This window comes from Macaca thibetana, chromosome 1 (assembly GCF_024542745.1).
Source record: "Macaca thibetana thibetana isolate TM-01 chromosome 1, ASM2454274v1, whole genome shotgun sequence".
Lineage (NCBI taxonomy): Eukaryota > Metazoa > Chordata > Mammalia > Primates > Cercopithecidae > Macaca > Macaca thibetana.
In genome coordinates, this window is record NC_065578.1 from 162,803,472 (window position 1) to 162,820,955 (window position 17,484).

General features: G+C 38.9%; 1 protein-coding gene and 1 long non-coding RNA gene across 4 annotated transcripts; one reads left to right on the top strand and one right to left on the bottom strand.

The window, feature by feature from the left end:
• Positions 1-2,877: 2,877 nt before the first annotated feature.
• LOC126949674 (uncharacterized) lies at positions 2,878-7,807 on the bottom strand. 2 transcript variants are annotated; one of them, XR_007723874.1, is made up of 3 exons: positions 7,624-7,807; positions 6,829-7,006; positions 2,878-4,244 (listed from the first exon to the last, which is right to left on the bottom strand). It is a non-coding gene; the product is annotated as an uncharacterized LOC126949674 (long non-coding RNA). The 2 variants fall into 2 exon arrangements; XR_007723873.1 differs by having other exon boundaries at positions 6,829-6,953; positions 7,624-7,803.
• A 1,419-nt stretch (positions 7,808-9,226) lies between these two features.
• ZNF281 (zinc finger protein 281) lies at positions 9,227-14,633 on the top strand. 2 transcript variants are annotated; one of them, XM_050782273.1, is made up of 2 exons: positions 9,227-9,627; positions 9,850-14,633. In XM_050782273.1, the coding sequence occupies exon 2, from the start codon at positions 9,868-9,870 to the stop codon at positions 12,559-12,561; it is 2,694 nt and encodes an 897-aa protein (XP_050638230.1). In that variant the 5' UTR covers positions 9,227-9,627; positions 9,850-9,867; the 3' UTR covers positions 12,562-14,633. The 2 variants fall into 2 exon arrangements, with proteins under 2 accessions (XP_050638230.1, XP_050638238.1); XM_050782281.1 differs by having other exon boundaries at positions 9,520-9,627; positions 9,854-14,633.
• Positions 14,634-17,484: the final 2,851 nt, after the last annotated feature.

The following is a 17,484-nucleotide window of genomic DNA, read 5'->3' on the forward strand; positions in this document are numbered from 1 at the left end:
TCCCAGCACTTTGGGAGGCTGAGGTGGGTGGATCATTTGAGGTCAGGAGTTAGAGACCAGCCTGACCAACAAGGTGAAACCCCACCTTTACTAAAAATACAAAAAATAGCTGGGCATAGTGGTGCATGCCTGTAATTCCAGCTACTTGGGAGGCTGAAGCAGGAGAATCACTTGAACCCAGGAGGCGGAGGTTGCAGTGAGCCGAGATCAGGCCATTGCATTCCAGCCTGGCCACCAAGAGCGAAACTCCATCTCAAAACCAAAACAAAACTAAACAAAAACAGATTTTATTTTCAATTACCCGGTGATATACATAGATACATATAGTTATATGTATGCATTAAACATATACGTGTGTATATTATATATATATAAATCTAAGAGAATAGAAATAAAATATTTATTTCTATTTATATATATGACTTATGTATATACACATTTTTCATATATATATACATGCTAGGATAGTTAGAAGTAAAACCTGAAAAAAATCAGAAGCCCAGAAAAAAGAGAAAATAGTTCTACCAGGAATTTCATTACAGTACATATAATAAATACATTTCAGCTGGGCACCTCTAGTCCAGTTGCTATGGAGGTTGAGGTAGGAAGATCACTTGAGCCTAGGAATTTGAGGCTGCAGTTGCTTTGATCACACTTATGAATAGCTACTCCACTCTAGTCTGGGAAAAATAGAGAGGCACTGTCTCTTGAAAACTAAATAAATAAAAGTAAAAATAAGCCCATTTAAAAAATAAACATACTTTAAATCAACCCACTTTTTTGTCCAAATTTATTGTAGTCCTTATATTAAAATAAGAATCTAGAAAAAAAATCCAAGTTTACCTCCAAATCAAATCAATATTTCTTTTGTCAGCCTTATATTTCGATCCTTATTTGTGTGCAGATTGTTTTCTATATTTACAGTAACATAATACATAGAATTTTATATTCCACTTCTTCTCTTGATAACATCAGCATGTTTTTCTACTTTGCTCTGTCTCACCTGTTTCTTCTTTTCTGTTTTTTTTTTTTTTTTTTGAGATGGAGTTTCACTCTTGTCACCAGGCTGGAGTGCAGTGGCCTGGGTGTGGCACTGCACACTTCATGATTGTTACATGAAGTGTAACAATCTTGGCTCACCAATCTCCACCTCCCGGGTTCAAGTGATTCTCTTGCCTCAGCCTCCCAAGTAGCTGCGATTACAGGCGCTCGCCACCATGCCAGGCTAATTTTGATATTTTTAGTAGAGACGGGGTTTCACCATGTTGGCCAGAGTGGTCTCCAACGCCTGAACTCTGGTGATCCACCTGCCTTGGCCTCCCAAAGTGCTGAGATTACAGACGTGAGCCACAGCGCCCCACCTGTCTCACTTGTTTCTGACTTACCTCCTCTTCCTCTTATCCTTACCATTAGGAAACCAGTGACAACAGTTTGGTGTGCATCCTTGCACATCTTTCTCCTGTGTAATTATTAATAGTTACATTTGGGCAGAGGAAGAGAGAGTTTTGCTATTTGTTTTACAGAACTAAGAATATATAACATAATGCATCTTTTCCTCTTGCTTTTTTTGTTTAACTATGCAAGGACATCCCTCCAGACTAATATAGCGCCAACTCATTCTTTTGGTTGCCTAATATCCTGAGGGATAAAGATACCACAATTTTTTCAGCTGTTCTCGTGTTGAAGGGCATTCAAGTTGTTTCTAGTTCTTTGCCACTGTGCACAATGCTGCAACAAGCAACCTCAAAAATACATATCCTTGCACACTAATGCTTTTGTTTCTGTAGGATGTAATCCCCAAAATGGGAATTGTTTATAGAGAGTAGATTGGGGCCGTGCACAGTGGCTCACGCCTGTAATCCCAGCACTTTGGGAGGCCAAGTCTGGCGGATCATGAGGTCAGGAGATTGAGACCATCCTGGCTAACACAGTGAAACCCCCTCTCTACTAAAAATACAAAAAATTAGCCAGGCGTGGTGGCGGGCACCTGTAGTCCCAGCTACTTGGGAGGCTGAGGCAGGAGAATCGCTTGAACCCGGGAGGTGGAGGTTGCAGTGAGCTGAGATCATGCCACTGCAGTCCAGCCTGGGTGACAAGCGAGACTCCATCTCAAAACAAAAACAAACACAAACAGACAAAACAAACAAACAAAAGAGAAAGTAGATTGGAACAGGATTTGTGAATATATAAAAGTATACGGCGTAGTAACATATACTCAAAAAAGTTTAGTAAATGATGACAATGATAAGAATATTTGACAATACGGTTACCTAGCAGTCTTTTTTTTGATGGTGAAAGGTATGTTTCCCAGCAACCAGAAAGTATACGTCATTGAATGAGAATCTATAAGAAAAGTACAAGAGACAGAAACTGGCCTATAGCAACTGAGAATCATTATTGCCAACCGTATTTCCTGTTGTACTTGTTAGGTGGAGGACCAGGGTTACTCGAAGCCCTGTTACTAAATACTGAGTCCCTGACCCTATGAGCTAATCAAACTGCAACATGCTTTTAATAAACCTGAGCTTCCAAAAGTCTCACCAATTGCATTATCTTGAAGCTAGTGACTTAAGAGTTATGAAGTTGTTGGCTGGGCGCGGTGGCTCACACCTGTAATCCTAGCACTTTGTGAGGCCGAGGCAGGCAGATCACAAGGTCAGGAGATCGAGACCATTCTGGTTAAAATGGTGAAACCCCATCTGTACTAAAAATACAAAAAATTAGCTGGGCGTGGTGGCGGGTGCCTGTAGTCCCAGTTACTCGGGAGGCTGAGGCAGGAGAATGGCATGAACCCGGGAGGCAGAGCTTGCAGCGAGCTGAGATCGTGCCACTGCACTCCAGCCTGGGCGAAAGAGTGAGACTCCGTCTCAAAAAAAAAAAAAAAAAAAAGAGTTATGAAGGTGTCTAGATAAGGCGTGTGAAAGAGCATTATGTTAGGAGTCAAACACTAATCCTTGGCTCTGCCAACTTGTCAGCATTGTGGCACTGTGAGCCACAAGTCTCAAAATCCCTATATAAGAATAAAGCTAATAATACTCACACGGCCTCCTTTGCAATGTTGTAGTGAAGAACAAATGAATTTATGTAAATGAAAGTGCTTGAGAGAGCTATCCAGATATTAGCACTGTTAATACTATTCTGATTCCTGAGGAGGCGATGGACTATGTACGGGGCACCTTTCCTGTTCTTTGTATTGCCAAGGAAGAACATATTACCACTTAAAGAAGATTGATTCTGTAACAATCATGAAGTGTACTATAAAAATACAGATCAATATAACAACAACAGACTTGATGTCAACCACTGAATCTATTTGAAGATAATGCTCAAGACTTCTAGAACAGTGTAAATATTTACAAAGTCGCCTGAGTTTTCAATGTTTCATAGATAAATGAGAATGAAATCATCGAGAATTTTTTTTCTCTTTCCCTTAGTTTCTATTTTTAACTTCTGTACAGTATCAGATGTAATATCCTGGTGTTCTTTCCCAACTCCTGGCCCCTGCCCATAAAGTACACGCATGCTACAGGAATCCAGCCTCACTTTGGATGCTTCCTGCCCAATTATTGTTATTTTTACTGTGACTAAAACATTGAGAAATAGGTACCTCTATAGAAAATACTGCATATATTAATACATTACAGATGAACTGTTCTGTGGATGAAATAGTGGAAACCATCTAACAGACATGAGGGATCATTAAATTCAGAAATGTGGCATACTTTCAGTATTCACTCCTTAGTAGGACAGAATGTTGCTATAAGGAGTTCCAGAAATCGCAGTGCCAGTTGAAGATTGGCAGTTGGTTCCTTCCAGCTGTTCTTAAAGGTATTCTCTCTGCAGGAATTTAAAAAGTGGCTCACAGTTATAGCTTAAGATGTTTATGTTTAGCTGTTTCTGTTTCGATTCTTCTCTTTGAGAAAATAGGATGTTTTCTAGTAGTGAAGGGTTTATGAAGTTCTGTGGCATTAGATCTAAATGATCACGACTGTGAATAGCTGGTAAAATTAGTGGAGAAAAAAAGTCATGTGTGGGGCATACAATTATGGGGCATAAAATTAGTTACAAAAAAACTAATTTTTATTGTTAATGTTATACGCTTCAACTGGTTGTGGCAGCATCAGGTAGACACCCCAAGCGAAAGAGAAGCAGAGAGTCCTTGGCATGATTTCAGGTTTCAGACTCCCTCATGGTCTTTAGAAATATCCTTCTGGGGCTTCCTTATCATGCTGTTAGGTGTACATCTGTTGAGGACAGGGGAAAAGAGAAAAAAGCTTTTGAGATGGAAGCTGCCTTTATCTAAAATCCTTTTAAAATCTAAATCCTGTTTTCAAAAAGAGTATTTTTGTTGTGATTATTTTACATTTAAGGGTTAAATGTATTAAAATTAAAATATATAATAAGTAACATGGTAGCGTAGTAAATAAAAATATGAAGCATACTCTACTTTCTCAGTTTACCAAGACATGGGGAAAAAATAAAACTTATAAGACAGATAAATTATAGCGGTGATTATACCATTACTAAAGTGCTCTTTGATTTTCTTTTTCTTTTCTTTTTTTTTTAGAGATAGGATCTCACTCTGTTGCCAGGATGGACTGGAGTGCAGTGGTGCGATCACAGCTCACTGCAGCTTCTAACTCCTGGGCTCAAGTGATCCTCTCATCTCCTGAGTAGCTGAGACTACAAGCATGCAGCACGATGCCCGGCTGACTTTTAAATTTTTGGTAGAGACAGGGTCTTGCTATTGTTGCCATGGCTTGTCTCAAACTCCCAGCCTCAAGCGATCCTCCTGCCTTAGCCTCCCAAAGAGTTGGGATTTCAGGCGTGAACCATGGCACCTGGCCAGCTCTTTGATTTTCAAAGCATCATATAGATTTCAAATAAACAGCTGAGTTTCTTATACAGAAATAATAATGCATGTTTTTCAATGTTCAGGAAATTTTATTTATTCAGGAACTCCCCTATTGTACAAAGCAAAAATGCGTATCTCATAAATAGAATTAAAATTTGAGTGACTTACCCTTAATTTTTTATTTATGTAGCAAAATAAGGAATAAAAAATTAACAATTATTGAGGGAGGAGGAACTCTTAATTATTTTAGAGTTTTTACATAAATCAGAAAAAAGATTTTTTTCTTGAACTATTTAGAATTATCCAGAATTGGGGCAAACAAGTAGCCTATAAAATGAGTACTAAACTCAAGTACTGAGTGGCTTGAATTTAGTCTGCACTAGATAGATCTTGATGAAGGCTATTGGAAGGAGGAAAGTGAGTTTGGTATTGAACTTTGGGACATTGTGTACACACAGTTAAAAAAAAAGTGTAGCTATAGTTGAATTTTTAAAAGTTTATTATCGAAATGGAAATTGTTTATTGTTCATAACTTTTCATTATTCTTATTAATATAAATGTATACATTGCAACAGTTTTAGATTCTGAAATTATAAAGGTAGTAGTATTGAAAAGAATTAGATTTGTTATAATGAATATACCATACTAATGTAAAATGTTAATAATAGAGGAAACTGGGGATGGATATATGCAAACTGTTAGTACTTTTTTTTTTTTTCTTGAGATGGAGTTTCACTCTTATCGCCCAGGCTGGTATGCAGGGGCGTGATCTCTGCTCACTGCAATCTCTGCCTCCCGGGTTCAAGTGATTCTCCTGCCTCAGCCTTCTTAGTAGCTGGGATTACAGGCATGTGCCACCATGCCTGGCTAATTTTCGTATTTTTAGTAGAGACGAGGTTTTACCATGTTGGCCAGGCTGGTCTTGAACTCCTGACCTCAAGTGATCGGCCCGCCTTGCCCGATCCTCAGCACTCCGAAAGTGCTGGGAATACAGGCGAGAGCCACTGCACCCAGCCTGAGTACTATCTTATTAATTTTTCTGTAAAACTAAAATTGTTCTAAAAAACAAAGTCTAATTAAAAAGAAATAGAAAACAAGAATCACTAGTTTTATACAATCTTTTTGTTCTGGGATTGTTTCCATTATCTGTAAAATCTAAGCATTCAGAGATAAACAAATATTAAAATATTCCTTTAGTATTTTCCTTGGGAAAGTATCATATTACTTAACTATTTGAACCATTTCCAGATTTAGTACAGACTCCTATTTAATAGTTGGTTTGTTAGTACCTAACAAGAACGCTACAATATAGATTTTTATTTCCTCACCAAAGTGAAAATTTTTGCTGTCTGTTTTCTGTAAGTTTAAAGCATATAGGTTTTATTTTCTTTTAAAGTTAAGATTTTAGAGTTAAGAGTGCGGTTCAATTTATATTTTCTAATTAATTAAGCATTTTCTAAAGCTAAAGACTGATTAACATCTTTGGAATGTTTATTACATATACAGATTACAATAAAAGTGTATGAAGTTCACAACAGATGGTAATGTGAAATTTTATCTTGAGCTGGTATTTCGAGTATTATTTTAAAACCTATTTATACTTACTACCTTAAGTTTATTCTTTTAGCTGCTTTATAATTTTTTTTTCAAAATTTAACCCTGTTGAAGATTGTAACAAATCTATTCTAGTTGCTACAGTCTAAAACAGTGCTTGGAAATACTTATGCTTAGTGTTATTTCTATGATTACTTTAATAACATTTCCTGAGTTTAATTTTTTCATTACCCAGCTATCTTTCAGAACTGGTATATTGATTTTTCTAATTAATATTCTTTGTACTTGGGATGGTATTTTTATTTTGTACTTCTAAAGAATTGAATAGCATAACCACTACAAGTGATGTGCTTGCTATGTTATCATATAAATGCTCAAGGTACACCTTCTAATGTTGAAAAATAGGAAAATAAATTGACCTTGATGAAGTGTGTCTTCTTTTGTCTGTTCCCAGGAAAGTTTATTTCAGGTATTTCTTCTGCTGAAATGATTAGCGTTAACAGCTTTTCCCCTCCATTTTATTTCACAGGGTCTCTTCATCTTCCTGATATATGGGGTGTACAACACAGAGGTAAGTCTGCTTGGAGTATCTCAAGGCTGACAGAGTGAATGAGAGAAATGACAGGTTTCTTATCTTGATAACTGAGGAACAAAGTTGGTTTTTCATATGAGTGTCCTACTGCCCTTCATGCTTGGACTAGCTTATATGCATCCCAGCTTACCATTAAACACTGACACCCTGAATAAAGGGACAGCCTCATTTCTCATAGGCATTGACTAATATTTTATGACTGCCTTAAGTTTTTCAACTTTCAGTCTTTAACACTTAGCTATTGTAGAAAAAAACAAAAAACAAACAAACAAAAAACTCAGCCTCTCCTATACTCTCACTCAACAATCAACACAGAAGATTTCTGTGACCAAATGTGTAGGGGTTTCTCCCCACACACTGAGGAAACAATCGATTCTGCAGCAGACACCACCGGGGTGTTCTCCAATTCAATTCTGACACTATCTACCTGGAGACAGCATCAGATCCCACAGATTAAGAGCCCAGGCCTACAAGACTGGCCCCATTTCAGATGCCAATCACGAGCCCCAGGTTGTTTTACCCGTGCTCTGACTCACCAGCTATAAATCGCGGTTCCCATGACCCCTTCCTTGGGCTTGATTAATTTGCTAGAGCAGCTCATAGAACCCAGGCAAACACTTACGTTTTCCAGTTTACTATTAAGGACATTACAAAGGCTATCGATGAACACCAGATGAAGAGATGGATAGAGGAAGGTATGTGGGAAGGGGCGTGGAGCTTCCATGCCCTTTCCGGGTGCGCCACCCTCCCGGAACCTTCACGGGTTCGCTTACAGGAAGCTTTCCAAACCCTGTCCTTTTTAGGTTTTTATGGAGGCTTCACTACACAGGCATGATTGATTAAATCACTGGCCATTGGAGATCAACTTAACCTTCAATCCCTCTCTCCTCCCCGGAGGTCGGGGGGTGGGACTGAAAGTCCCAAACTCTAATCCTGCCTTGGCCTTTCCGGTGACCAGCCCCCATCCTGAAGCTACCTAGGGGTTGCCAGCCATCATCAGTCGCTTCATTAGCATACAAAAAGACATTTATTACTTTGCAGATTCCAAGGATTTTAGCAGTTGTGTGCCACAAAACGGTTCAAAGTCCAAATATATATTTCACAATATCACAACTATACTTGACAGAATTAAAGTGTCAGTTTAAGTGGTGGAATACTTACATGTTGTTTCATGGGATTAGAAAAAAAGCAATTACTTCTTATCTCAAAATGCTCATTAAATATCGTCCTTAAATTTTTTAGGGCAGGCTCAGAGAGGTCCATAAATATTAGTAAATAATCCCTATGGTTTCGATTGTGAAATTTCTCAGAGAATTTATTATTTAATTATGAGAAATTATTTAGCTAGAAACATTGTGATGTACATGTAATTTCATTAAGAAAACATACTATGTAAATAAGCTGCTGTCATAGTTCTGGTTCTTTTATTTAAAATTTCTCATTTATAAATATCCTTTGCTAGGAAAATGTCTGGTTTAGATTTCTGCGTGCTTAACATGAAATCGAATGCCTTGTGCACATTAGGCACTGAATAAATATTTGTTGTTTGATTTTGTTGATATAACTTTGATTTTAAGATTTTACTTCATTACTTTCCTTTACGAGAAAAATTTCTAAATTTGCAATGAGTTTCTCGGCATTCTGTACTGGCGAGGAGAGTGGATCCTAGCAGAGCTCTTAGAATGGCCTGGTGGTTAATTTTGCATAAACAATATAAAGGGCCAGGCATTTATAACATGGCAAACAGACTGATTAGCCAGGCTAAGGTATGGGGGCATTTAAATAAGATGTGATGATAATGAAGTATGTGTGTGGGCGTGTTTTACAGGACTGCTGCACCTGGATTACGCTCGGTTTCCTCTTCCAGTAGCCTTCAGGAAGGTTGGCAGTAAGACAAGATTTTTTTGCTTTCTTTTTTTTGCAACGGTACCACTAATTGCGGTTTCAAAGCAGGCTCCTCCTATAAATGCAAAGGATATGCGCCCATTATTAGTGCTTCCAAATTCAAAGGGATAACATAAGCACCTGTTTTAATAAATGTTGAGCATTTGGAGTTGAATGCTTCTTGATAGAATCAAAAGTGCCCTCAATGATCCACTTCTGAGTTTGAATTTTATTTCAAGACCTGGATTGCAAAACCTAGAGTGAAGAAAGCCCTAATATTGAATCCTCAGTTTCCCCCACCTTCTCTTTCAGCCTCTTTCTCTGCATCTCCCACGCCACGCTGTAGTACAGTCCCCCGTAACTTCCCGCCCCTTGGATTCCACCTCCTGAGCGTTTTCCCCCCAGAAACCCTCAACCACTTTCATCTCCTTCAGTGCAGCCCACCAATCACGCCCATGCGCCTCGAAAGCCCCTTTTTAGTAGGGCTCCAAATCCCCGCCTCTCCTGCCCTTGCTCCCCCGCCTCCGCCCAACCGCCCCAGTGATTGACAGGCAGACCGGGCGGAAGCTGCGGCGCAGGCGCCCTGGCTCCTCAGACCTCCCCTCTGGCCGGGTCGAGGAGTTCCCAGCAGACACTGCGCTGCGGCTGCGCAGTACACGGGAGGCTTTTAATTCCATTGTGGAGAGGACGGCGTTATTTTTATTAACTGGAGGCGACGGCGGCTGCGGCGGCGGCGGGACCCGTAAGTGTTGCCGGTGGGTCCAGGAGGGAGAGGGCGAGGCCTGGGGAAGAGTCGCAGGACCATGCGTGCCGGTGCCGGAGGCAACTGGGCTGGGAATTAGTGCTGGGCGCGTTGCGGTCTGGGCGGCGGCGCGGCGGGGTCCTTAGCGCTGCGGTGGTCCCGGCCCGGGGCCCGGTTCCACCTCCTTTCCTCCCTCTTCCCTCTTCCTCCTCCTTTCCTCAGCCAGGCCTCCTCCGGGGTATGAAAATCGGCAGTGGGTTCCTGAGTGGCGGCGGAGGTACCGGCAGTAGCGGTGGTAGCGGCTCCGGCGGCGGTGGTAGTGGCGGCGGCGGCGGCGGCGGCAGCAGCAGCAGCGGCAGGAGGGCAGAGATGGAACCCACCTTTCCCCAGGGTATGGTTATGTTCAACCACCGGCTTCCCCCGGTCACCAGCTTCACCCGGCCGGCGGGGTCGGCCGCCCCTCCCCCGCAATGCGTGTTATCCTCCTCTACCTCCGCAGCCCCGGCCGCTGAGCCCCCCCCTCCGCCAGCCCCGGACATGACTTTCAAGAAGGAGCCGGCGGCGTCAGCCGCGGCCTTCCCCTCGCAGAGGACCTCCTGGGGATTCTTGCAGTCTTTGGTTAGCATCAAACAGGAGAAACCCGCGGATCCTGAGGAGCAGCAGTCCCACCACCACCATCACCACCACCACTATGGGGGGCTGTTCGCTGGAGCTGAAGAGAGGTCTCCAGGCCTAGGAGGCGGTGAAGGGGGGAGTCACGGCGTCATCCAGGACCTCAGTATTCTCCACCAGCATGTCCAGCAGCAACCAGCTCAGCACCACCGCGACGTATTGCTCAGCAGCAGTAGCAGGACTGATGACCACCATGGCAGTGAGGAGCCAAAGCAGGACACTAATGTCAAAAAGGCAAAAAGGCCAAAGCCAGAATCTCAGGGAATCAAAGCCAAGAGGAAGCCAAGTGCATCTTCCAAACCTTCTTTGGTTGGAGATGGAGAAGGTGCCATCCTCTCCCCAAGTCAGAAACCTCATATCTGTGATCACTGTAGTGCTGCTTTCCGAAGCTCCTATCATCTGCGGAGACATGTCCTCATTCATACAGGAGAAAGACCTTTCCAGTGCAGCCAGTGTAGTATGGGTTTCATTCAGAAATACCTACTACAGAGACATGAGAAAATTCATAGTAGAGAGAAGCCATTTGGATGTGATCAGTGCAGCATGAAGTTTATTCAGAAGTACCATATGGAGAGACACAAGAGGACACATAGTGGAGAAAAGCCATATAAGTGTGACACTTGCCAACAGTATTTTTCAAGGACTGATAGATTGTTGAAGCACAGGCGCACATGTGGTGAAGTCATAGTTAAAGGAGCCACTAGTGCAGAACCTGGGTCATCAAACCATAACAATATGGGTAATCTGGCTGTGTTGTCTCAGGGAAATACAAGTTCTTCAAGGAGAAAAACAAAGTCAAAAAGCATAGCTATTGAAAATAAGGAACAGAAGACCGGTAAAACAAATGAATCACAAATTTCAAATAATATAAACATGCAGAGTTACTCAGTAGAAATGCCTACCGTGTCTTCCAGTGGAGGCATAATTGGCACTGGAATAGATGAACTGCAGAAAAGGGTGCCAAAATTGATCTTTAAGAAAGGAAGCAGAAAAAATACAGACAAAAACTACCTTAACTTTGTGTCACCATTACCAGACATAGTAGGACAGAAATCCTTGTCTGGAAAACCAAGTGGCTCACTTGGCATAGTATCAAATAATAGTGTGGAGACCATTGGTCTTCTCCAAAGTACAAGTGGCAAACAAGGTCAAATAAGTAGTAATTATGATGATGCCATGCAGTTTTCAAAGAAAAGAAGATATTTACCAACTGCCAGCAGCAACAGTGCCTTTTCTATAAACGTAGGACACATGGTCTCCCAACAGTCTGTCATTCAGTCTGCAGGTGTCAGTGTTTTGGACAATGAGGCACCATTGTCACTTATTGACTCCTCAGCTCTAAATGCTGAGATTAAGTCTTGTCATGACAAGTCTGGAATTCCTGATGAGGTTTTACAAAGTATTTTGGATCAATACTCCAACAAATCAGAAAGCCAGAAAGAGGATCCTTTCAATATTACAGAACCACGAGTGGATTTACACACCTCAGGAGAACACTCAGAATTGGTTCAAGAAGAAAATTTGAGCCCAGGCACCCAAACACCTTCAAATGATAAAGCAAGTATGTTGCAAGAATACTCCAAATACCTCCAACAGGCTTTTGAAAAATCCACTAATGCAAGTTTCACTCTTGGACATGGTTTCCAATTTGTCAGTTTGTCTTCACCTCTCCACAACCACACTTTGTTTCCAGAAAAACAAATATACACTACATCTCCTTTGGAGTGTGGTTTTGGCCAATCTGTTACCTCAGTGTTGCCATCTTCATTGCCAAAGCCTCCTTTTGGGATGTTGTTTGGATCGCAGCCAGGTCTTTATTTGTCTGCTTTGGATGCTACACATCAGCAGTTGACACCTTCCCAGGAGCTGGATGATCTGATAGATTCTCAGAAGAACTTAGAGACTTCATCAGCCTTCCAGTCCTCATCTCAGAAATTGACTAGCCAGAAGGAACAGAAAAACTTAGAGTCTTCAACAGGCTTTCAGATTCCATCTCAGGAGTTAGCTAGCCAGATAGATCCTCAGAAAGACATAGAGCCTAGAACAACGTATCAGATTGAGAACTTTGCACAAGCGTTTGGTTCTCAGTTTAAGTCGGGCAGCAGGGTGCCAATGACCTTTATCACTAACTCTAATGGAGAAGTGGACCATAGAGTAAGGACTTCAGTGTCAGATTTCTCAGGGTATACAAATATGATGTCTGATGTAAGTGAGCCATGTAGTACAAGAGTAAAGACACCCACCAGCCAGAGTTACAGGTAAGGTCCCAAAAGTGACCAGGCTGGGGGTCTTCTAATGTAATTTTGTTTTATTTTGACAACACTGCCATTGGAATGTTTCTACACGATCCTATTAAGAATAATGTGATGCCCTTTCAATGCAACTTTTCATATTTAGTTTATTTTGTTAGTGTGATTTTAGCTCTGTTTGTATTATGATTTTTAATCAAAATCAATAGATTAAAAATAGTTTGACATTCAAAGTGACAATGTTTAGCAATCAAATTTACATGTATAGATCGTCAGGGAATAGCCCAAATGTTTTAAATGCAAAAAAAAAAAAAAAAAAAAAAGGAAAAAAAAACAACAAAAAAACCCTACAAAAAAACAAAAAAAACTTTGTTGCTAGGATTAAGGTTATTCTAATTGCTTTACTCTCAGGAAAGTGTAATAACGCATGGGAATTCTGTACGTTATCACTGTAATGGAATATCCAATTTACAGATAGTATGATATACATTTCATCATTTAAGTAAGGGATCGAAAACATTTCAAATTGCTCTATCTGGGCTGATATACATTTTGTCATTTAAGTAAGGGATCGAAAACATTTCAAATTGCTATCTCCATCTGGGCTGATCCAAAATTCTGAGATTGTTGGCTACCTATATTTTGTTGCAGCTTTTAAATGTACTCTGAACTTCCAAACCACGTTCATTCCAGCCTGGTAGAACAAATATTCTTGGATCTTTGATCAAAGCCTGGAATGATAGCTTTAATAAAAGAAGGAAAAAAAAAAAAAAGCACCCTCTCTTTATCCCAACTGTAACAAGGCTGTAATTCCATCAAGCGATTCTACTGACATCTAGTACAGTGTTGAAACCCAAGTGGTTGGCTGGTTCTAGTATTAGAACTCAAGTTGAAATTATATGATTAACTGAAATTTGGGGTATGCATTATTTATTATACATGGCCTAAACGGTTCTTTTGTTTGCGCTGTTACATATTACCTACACTTCTGGGTTTTTTTTTCTTGTTCTCAGCCTCTCTTTAAAAAGAGTTCTTGGGCCTTCCTTATTCCCTCTTTCTATTTTGACAGTTTTAATTTTAGTACCATTTACATTCCAGTAGGTAATTATGCGCTTTATATGCCTTAGGGCATCCAAATACAAAACAATAGGGTAAACATCCCCAAAACCCACCTTTTTTTTAAAAAAAAAAAACCCATACAGATTTCCATATATAATAAAACCCCATTAATAAGGTTGTAATTCCAACTGGTGACATAACTCCTGTGAGGGATGATGTGTCTGCATATAGTAATAACATCAGAACCTCTTTGTGAAATTGCGGCCTTTAATGTACATTTTAATAAAAGGGTGCATTAGTATTGTACAGGGGTCTTGTAAAGTCATCAAAACTTGCTATGAACTCTAATTGCCATTTGAAGCTACTGATAGGCAGTGGCTCTACTCTAAACTGCTTTTTAGCAATTGTATTTTTTTCCTGATTATATTTTTTAATGTACTTTGATGTTTATGCTGATGAGTTTTTTATGTACTTTTGGTGATGTTTCAGTCTTATGTACTCTTCTGACGTCAGAAAAGTACCACTGGTTGTTTGCAGTCTTATTGTGTAATCAGCCTACCGCAGGCTTCCATGTATAATAAAGTAATTAATATTGTGCAAGTGTAAAACACTTCTGTTATAAAAGCAGTGTTTGGAAAATAAGAAATATTAAAAATGGTTACAAAGTATTAGTTAATTTCCTTTTCCCACTTTCCTCCCTTTAGCTTTAGCAGCTAAAGGGTCACCAACTTGTCATTGCAAGATTCTTAGAAAATGTACTTAATCTTCTTAAATACACTCAGTACTAAAAAGTGTTTCTTATTTCAGTAAGTGCGGTAAGTTCTATTGAGTACAGAGTACAAGCTGTAATCAAAGGATGGAGAGGACCTTTACCACTGTATCTCTTAAGCTGTATGATTTTTCTCCAGTTTGTTTTATACAGGTTTTGAATTTCTTTAACTTTTATTGTGTGTACTGAATACTGCATATGTATTATTCTGATTGTTTGCTCTAGTTTACTACCAATAAAAGTCCTGTTAATCACAAAATTGAAGAAAGGAGATATTACTTAATATCCAGTACATTTTTCAGAATTTTCTATTAACCTTTTTCTAAAATATTCACATCTGTGGTATAACCTGCAGTTTAGAGGCTTGTATTTTAATTGTATTTTTTAAACTTAGGTATTTTATGTTTCTCGGTTTATTTTAGTTGAAAATGGATTCAAGGCTGGGTGTGGTGGCTCACACCTGTAATCCTAGCCCTTTGGGAGGCCAAGGCAGGTGAATTGCCTGAGCTCAGGAGCTTGAGACCAATCTGGGCAACACAGTGAAACCCCGTCTGTACTAAAATACAAAAAAGCAACTGGGCGTGGTGGCATGTGCCTGTAGTCCCAGCTACCCAGGAAGCTGAGGCAGTAGAATTGCTTGAACCTGGGAGGTGGGGAGGTTGCAGTGAGCGGAGATTGTGCCACTGCACTCCAGCCTGGGCGACCGAGCAAGACTGTGTCTCAAAAAAAAAAAAAAAAGGGATTCAGATTTATATAATATTAAATTTTTGTTCTTCCATGTTACTATGCACCCAAAACATATTCAATGTTCATAAAATATTCATTGTTTTATGACAACATGAAAACATTCAATGTTTTATGAACATTGAATACTTTATGAACATTGAATATGTTTTAGGTGCATAATAATGTGGAAGAATAGAAATTTAATATTATATAAATCAGAATATGTTTTATTGAAATTGGGTTAGCCATCCTAATATTACTCCTGAGAAATTATTTATCGAGGTTTTATTTTAAATCAGATTCCAATATCTTCTGGTTTTAGGTGCATCCTTTTTTACCTCAAAAAGGTTGTAATATACTATGGCACCAGTTTTGGGAAAAAAAATTTTTTTAATTAAAAAGTTGTAATAAAATGACAGTATGATTTAGATTACAATGGTCTTGAGCATTTTAGGTAGGAAGAAGGTGTTATTAAATCATAGCAATGTTTTAAAAAGTTGATAGTATAAATATTAGAAGGAAAGAGCTAAACCATATAAATAATGAAGATGCAGAAACTGAAAATTAGTAAATGTGTAATATATTAGTAAACTTACAAACATGAAGGAGAAAAAGTAGATCATAAGACAATTGTGCTTTGAAATTTAATGACTACAGAGTTGAGGAATTGGGAATAAATTAAAAGGGTAGAATAGGTCTTTGAGGCTTGGCTTTTTTTTGGTATGTGATAGTATTATAGAAAATGATAAAGATATTAAGTAAAAGCATGAATTTCTCTGTAGAGATTATCTGTGATTAGGAAATGTAAGTTTTTTGTTTTGTTTTTTTGCCTGAGTGTATTTGCTAGATTTGGTTGTTTCCTTGAACAAGAGTGCTAAGCAGAATCTCAGTGATTACGCATTGAAATCCAACTTTTTACTTCTTTGCACAGGTGACTTATTCTCTGTTCTAGATTAGCACTTACAGATTGATTTTTTTTTTTAACCTGCCCACCTGCCTTTATTTCTTCTGTGGAATGTCTGTCTCTGAATATGATCATTTTTAAATTAAGATTTTTTTTACTTTTAAGATGTTAAGGTATGAAGTAGGAAACAATGCTTTTGGATTTCTGTTGTGCTACTGGAAATTCAGAATAAGGACTACCATAATTTAGCAATTGCTGGTCAGTATTTTTGAGGTAATTTAATGAACAGTGGAAAAACATCTATAATTTTTAGCATAAAAAGTTGCAAACTGATACAAATATTTCTACTTTAGTTTTCTGTATTATGCTCATCAGATGAGAGAGGCAAAAGTTTGTATTCATTCGTGTCATCTGGCATTTTGTAATTACTTGCCATTAGTAGCATTTAAGCCTGAACTGGGTGACAGTTTGAGCAATATGACTTCATGAGGTCACATGGAATTTTTACCTTCCAAATTCATAGACTCTTGTTAAACAGAAGAACTTCCCTCACCAAAAATAATTAGCTTCTGAACTTAACTTCTACTTTTAAGAGTAAAATATACCTAAAGACTTCATTTTCTGAGTTTTATGGTCTTCGTGTTTTCTATGATACATACTGATAGGATTTCATTTTTTAAATGTGGTGCAAGGCTCCTTTGTTAGTGCTATGATATGATCCATACATCATGCTGCGTGAGGTTATGTCAGTAATGTTCTATGAATATTTTGTTATGGGATCCCTCCTGGTATTTAAGAAGAGGGATCTGTGCTGGCTTACCAATCTGCTTGTACCCTCTATGAGATGATAAAGAATTACTGATAGATAGTGAGGGAAAATACTGTATTGTTATTTTTTTACATCCTTGGTAACATTTAAAATGAACATTAGCATGAACACAGCATCTTAGAATTCTGTTGTCTTATGCTTGACTGTATTTGAGTGTGACTAATTTAAATAGATTCTATTTAAATTCTTTGGCTTACTTATACAAGTGCTGCGTAACATTTTTTTTTTTGGGTCAGAGACTCTGGGCACCCGATAGAATTGATGGCCCCCTGTCCCCTGTGTGTTAGCAGAGATATATCAACAAATGAAAATGTGCAAGCCAGTCTACATCGTCACAAGACCTCCTCCAACTTTGAAATAAATTCTTAGTTATGGACCCTAGGTTAAGAATTTAGAAGATATCCTAAATATTGAAATTTTGTTGCATAGATAATTAGGAAGTTAAAACCTAAGAAAATCATCAAATATTATGGGTGCTTCTGAATTGATTTATCTGCAGTTTAACTACTTAGCATTTATGGAATGCATTTAGGTTACAAAAAGCCATAGAGCTTTATGATAAGCTGGTCAAGTAATTAGTTGAATAGATTTTATAAGTCTTTGCACTTCTCATCTGATAATAACTACCATATAGGTAGTACACTTGACA